This window comes from Raphanus sativus, chromosome 5 (genome assembly GCF_000801105.2).
Source record: "Raphanus sativus cultivar WK10039 chromosome 5, ASM80110v3, whole genome shotgun sequence".
Lineage (NCBI taxonomy): Eukaryota > Viridiplantae > Streptophyta > Magnoliopsida > Brassicales > Brassicaceae > Raphanus > Raphanus sativus.
In genome coordinates, this window is record NC_079515.1 from 15912009 (window position 1) to 15918315 (window position 6307).

At 30.7% G+C, this 6307-nt stretch overlaps 1 protein-coding gene across 1 annotated transcript; it reads left to right on the forward strand.

Annotated features, from left to right (window-relative positions):
- The first annotated feature begins 1074 nt into the window (after nt 1-1074).
- Nucleotides 1075-6003, forward strand: LOC130494884 (uncharacterized). The gene is made up of 3 exons (XM_056985709.1): nt 1075-1082; nt 5398-5650; nt 5740-6003. The coding sequence occupies exons 1-3, from the start codon at nt 1075-1077 to the stop codon at nt 5899-5901; spliced, it is 423 nt and encodes a 140-aa protein (XP_056841689.1). The 3' UTR covers nt 5902-6003.
- The last annotated feature ends 304 nt before the right edge of the window (nt 6004-6307 follow it).

Consider the following 6307-nt stretch of genomic DNA (forward strand, 5'->3'; position numbering starts at 1 on the left):
CAGGATGAGATGATTTTTCAAAGAGGTAGCTAGGGCTAAAGACTCATATATTTATAAAAAAATTTAAAATGCTAATTTTGAAAATTAAAGTTACTAGATAATATATAATTTTGGTATATTTTCTTGTCTTTTACATTTTTAATTTTTTAGATAATTTTTTACAGGTAAAGCTTTAGATAATTTTTTTCTATTTTTGGGTTTTTACATATTTAATTTATACATATATAGTGTTGATTTAAAAAAATCAGACTCACATATCTATATAAATTAAAAAGTTCTAATTTTGAAAACCAAAGTTACTAATTTTTAGATAATGTTATTCTATTTTAGATTTTTTTTATTTTTTTTTATTTTAATGATAAAATCCCCCAACTATGTTTACTTAATGTAAAAATCTCTAAACAAAAAATTTACCAGTAGTACTGGTAACTATGACCTGAGAGGGTTTAATTCATTAAACCAAATTAGTTTGGCGGTTATTTCGTTAAATACTTAGTTTGGGGATTTAAACCCAAAACAAACTTAGTGGAAGGGTTTTAGTTTTAAAAATCCCCCACTTAATTAACAATTTTCTCACTCTTTCCTTCTTCTATAATATTTTTCTTTATTTTTAATAATATAGATACCTAAAACACTCTCCTGTTAAAGTGATCTTATAACCAAAATCCAAGTCTTCACATGTTAGTTTTGAGAAACAATTACACTCAATGACAATTTTTAGTTTTTAATAACATGATAAGACAGTTTATGCTATTAAGTTAGTTTTTTTCCTAACTAAACCCATTTCCTAACTAAAAATCTAACTAAATAAAGTTGCAATAAAAAAATACATTAACTATATATAATATAAAAAAACTCTTTTTAGTGGGATTTAACTACAACCATTCATTTTTTTTTTAAATTTAATGGTCAAAATTCAGAAAAGATAAAATGGATCTCTCTATCTTCTTCTTCGTTTTCTTCCTCCCAGATACTTCATTTTCCAAAAAACTCAAATCTGCCTTTTCCGTTATTTTTTATCACAAAAACTTTTATCTAATCATTATCTCTATTTCTCTATCTATCTTTTAAGATATGTCAAGGTATATCTCTAAAGATGGTGTAATATTCACATATATGATAACAACATCAACGGCAAATACATTGTCAACTTTGGTGTAACGACGACGGAGACATAGACCACAGTGGAGCAGCTTCGCCGGCATTCGGAAGACCCATCACCCACCATGGAATAGACTATGAAAATTTAGAAGTTCGTCCACCAGGAACACCACCACGCCTTCACATGAGCGCCGTCAAGAGATTATATTTCCTACAACATTATGTACACGCTTGCAGAACCCGAGAAACTGTCCATGTTTACATAAAAATATTGTACACCATTAGTATATGTTTCCTACAACATTATGTACACTAAACTATTTTCACTACTCATTACAGCTTGTATTTATATTTTTAATTTTTGGATACAAATTATGAACAGTATGTATTACATGTACATAATATCCGTAAAAAATCATATATAAAAAGTTGTACATGTGGACATTGACGTATATGTGTACACGTTGACGATGTTTGTAGTACTAATACTTTTAAAATGTGAAAATTGGTCCTTGATTTCATCCAAAACTTCAGATGCTACATTTTATCCCCTTGTAGTAGGAATACATCTATGAAAATACAATAAAACAATTAAAGACACACCTAAACGTATGATAAAATATATCTCAAATATGTACATGTTTCATTGATCACATGATGTACATGTAGATATAATCCATATAAACGTACATGTGGATAATACATTATGTGTACACGTCGATAATCTTTGCATATTCATGTGTTTTAACAGTTTAAACCACGATTATGAGGGGTGTCACAATATATATAACACTTATGTATATGTACATATTGAGCTAACAAAAAAAAATAACACTCAAACATATGTGTACATGTAAATATCTGATTAAATATATCTCAAGCATGTATACAACTTTACAACATGTTGGACATCTAATATGTATCTTTACACTGTAAGGCAATTTTAAGTTTGTCAAATATCGTCAACGTGTATACATATATTCTACTCTCCATTTTGAATGATAATTGAAAGATAACACTTATGTATATGTACATATTGAGCTAAAAAAAAAATAACACTCAAACATATGTGTACATGTAAATATCTGATTAAATATATCTCAAGCATGTATACAACTTTACAACATGTTGGACATCTACTATGTGTCTTTACACTGTAAGGCAATTTTAAGTTTGTCAAATATCGTCAACGTGTATACATATATTCTACTCTCCATTTTGAATGATACTTGAAAGATATTCAGTGTGTCAAATATCGTCAACGTGTACACATATATTCTATTGTCCACGTGTACGATATTTTACGAAGTGTTACATGTACACAGATTCATTCATTTGTACATTTCTCAAATTATGATATTTAATAATTTTGTGTACAATTTTTTATCTTGCATTTTATATTCGTTTTTTCATATTGTAGAGATTGGATTGAACAATTAAAAGTTTTTGGACAGTGAAAATGATATATTTGAGAATTTGATAGTTTGGGACAAATTGATAATAACCTAACAAATAAAGGACCATATGTGAAAATGTGAGAAAAATTCCATTGTTGTCTAAGCTTCACCATACGACACCGCAGTAGATTCCGACCATCACAGCCATGCTTCCCCGTCCTTATACCTACAAAGACAAATCTCTCTCTTTAACATGTACATGCGTACACTAGCATTATATACACATCTACGTGGTCGCCCAATGTATTCGTGCCAAATATACATACACAATTTATGTACACATCCACATCAACTAAATTATGTACACATCCATGTGGTCACCCAATGTACTCGTGTACACTAGCATTATGTACATATCCAAGTCATCTATTTTTTAAACTGTTTTTTTATTTAGTGGCAATTTCATAATAATTTCATCTTTTTCATATGAGGGTTTTCTGCGTTTCCTGCAAATATATCTCATAGTCACCATTGATTTTTATCATGCAATCTTCATTATTTTTTTATTTTTTACCTCCATAAATTACAAATATTATATAACTTAACCGATTAGAACCCAAAATAAAAAAGGCAAAAACAAATTAATTTTCAAGTTGGGACATATTATATCCAATTATCATAGCTCTTCTACACCAAATCTTTACCCCTGGTTCCCCAATCGTCTGTGTTGTGATGCCACTGAATTCTTTGTTGGCTTGGTTGAAATTCCGATCGCCGCAATATCGTGTCTGTGATGCCACCGCATCCTCTGTGCTGTGATGCTACCGCATCATTTTCCCGATTTTTATGTTTTTCCTCTAGATAATCATTAAAAACTTGGTTGTGTGGTGGATAACACAAGTTATTTCTGAGATAAGTGGATGGAAAATTTCAATTAGTTGACTTTTATTTCAGATCTAGTTTCTATAATTAATTCAAAGTTCAAAAACATAACTGAACAAAAAGTTAAATAATAACTATAAAAGATCTGGTTTCACTTTTTCAGACAGTTAGACAATTGACTTAGAAAAACTATCCTTATAGCATAATGTGTCTTAGAATGTAATAAATAACTTAAAATTGTCTTAAAGTGAAAATAACTCTTTCATTGGTAGCATTAGTTGGAGGAGTGATTTACTCTTAGGGTCACTTTTACACATTTAACATCATTCTAAGTCATTTTATGCTCCTTAGAAACTTATATACAGATTTTGAGGCATCGAAAACCTATACTACCCTATTCTTGTATCATCCAGAAAAGTCAATCTTTATTCTTTCGGTTTCAATTCAGATCTAATTTTCTTTCTTCTTCACTCACATACTCTGAAAATACAGAGACATGCTAAGAAAAGCTCATCCCCTTAAAAGAATGACCAACATAATCTTCAAACAACGAAGATGAAACAGAGGCTCTCTACACAGAGAAATAATTAGCAGCTAAAAAAACATATATTCGTCTGAGAAAGAAGACGATCTCATGATCTGTTAAAATTATGGAGTTTTGGTTATAAATTATGATCTGATAAAATTTGAAAATCATTAGAAAACTTGTGTTTTGCTTGTCTTTTGATTATAAAAAGTTAATCTATACAAAATTTGTAAGTTTTAAAGGTAAAATCGTCAAAAAATTAAAGATCTCAGAAAGAAAATCAATGGCGGCTCCGATATGAGTTGCAGAAAAAGTAGAAAGCCTTAGTTTGAAGAAGACGAGTTTATTACAAAATTGCCACTCTGTAAAAAATATTGTACATTATCTTTCGGATGTACATGTGTGCACATCTGCTTATACATGTGCATTTTATCTATGTAGTGTCCATGTGTACACATGCATTTTATATCTTTTATATTTGTGTTTCTTAGTTTCAGAGAAGAAGGGTAAAGTTATAATTTCAAGTCTTCATCTCCTTGAAATACCAAGATAAAGTGTCTCAGTAGTGACTTATGATCTGCTGTGATATTATAAAGAGGAAAAGTGACATGTGATGTAAATCTTTAGTTGAAAGTTACATTACAAAATAATAATCCAATTTTGGTTATTTTATTCATCCAACTAGTAAAAAGCATTTTTTAACTCTCTTTTTAATCATTTTTGTCGTTTTCATCTCATCTCTAATATGATTTGCTAGGAAACTGACATATACACTGAGTTTTGAATTAACATATAAAAGAAATGCCAACTCACTACAAATTGAATCTAAACACATTATTAATAATTTTTGTTTTCTAACGGTATCTCAAAATTCTCAATAGAATTTTTTCCTTTTTTCACAATAAACAAATGACTGATCTATCACTCAAACTAGATATTGTTTCGATCATCTGTCTATATTATTATATTGTCTCAAACATCTATCAGCAAATTTTTTCCTTTTTTCCTTTTTAAAACGTCAAACATCTATCAGCAAATTTACTAGCGTAAGATCCAAACTCAATCTGTCTATATTATTATATTGTCTCAAATTCTTTGTGCACTAGCCAATGGTACATTAACTCATAAAAAGACTGTTTATTTTCTTAATATAATCCTAAAAAATAAAATAATATTTTCTTTATTTCAAAATAGTTGATGTTTTGGTTTAATGCACAAGAATTAAAACATTCAACTTTACCTAAAAATATCACTAAAAATAAAAACTAATTCAACCCATCATAAAAAAATTATTAAAAACATCAATGGTTACACAATTTTCAATAAAACTAAAATTAGTATAATATAGGGCAATTGTCCAAAATAGCACCTTTAAAGTTTTTATCACAAAAATGACACCAAGGAGAGAAATTCACAAAAATAGCATTCATTAAAGGGTAAAATATCCTTAGTACCCTTGTTTTAAAATTAATTAAACAAAAAAAAAATCAGAACCATTCTTCTTCTCGATCTATTCGACGCGACGCAACCTGGCTCAGAAGAGGAGGAGCAATGGCGAATAAGCAGACTTACGGTTTCCCGATCTTCGCAGCAGACTGGATCCCTGAGCTGCGAGTCTTTGACGTGGACCTCCCGGAGCTGCATCGCGTTGGCAGGCGGAGGCGGAGCTGGGGGACACGGGATACCTAACGTCATCGTAATCTGTCGTGCTGATCTCGAAACCAATTCTCTATCGGAACAACCTGTAAGTGTGAAAGTTTCTCTCTGTTCATACCTAGTGAGTATGTTCTGTATCTGATCGCAAGGATTTGATTTGATTTTGTTTTTAAACAGGTGGGTGGGGTTGTGGTCACTTGTCTTCCATATAGAATGGCTGCTTCATTGATGCTTAAGAGATTGTATTTGCGTTGTATTGTGATTTTGACTTGTTTTAATTGTCATCTATGTTTGAAAGTTGAAAGCTTTACCTTCTGGGTAGTTGAATCTTATGAATAACTAAGTGTCTTGTGTATTGGGTGCTGGGTGTATAACGAAAAGGTGGGAGCTTTACACCGTTACTTAATGTTAAAGCTTTGCTACCTTGTGGTTCCTTCCGTATGTGACATTAGACGCTTTCTTCTTTGCATTTTTCTAAAGGAAAATCGAAGCAGGAGACAACAATATATTTTTACTTAAGCATAAACGGATTTTTTTATGTTTGGTAGTATTAAAGCACGTCGTCCTGGATCTGAAGAAACCTCACAGACAAGCCTCACGTAAGCTAGGTTTTGGTAACGTGCCAGAGACTATGGTCGTTGTTCTCAAGTATTCAAGTACGTCACTGCCGAAGTTCTGAAGCTTGCTTGTATCAGTGCCAGAGACAACAACAAAACGTGGGATTTGATTTCTTATCGAGAAAGTG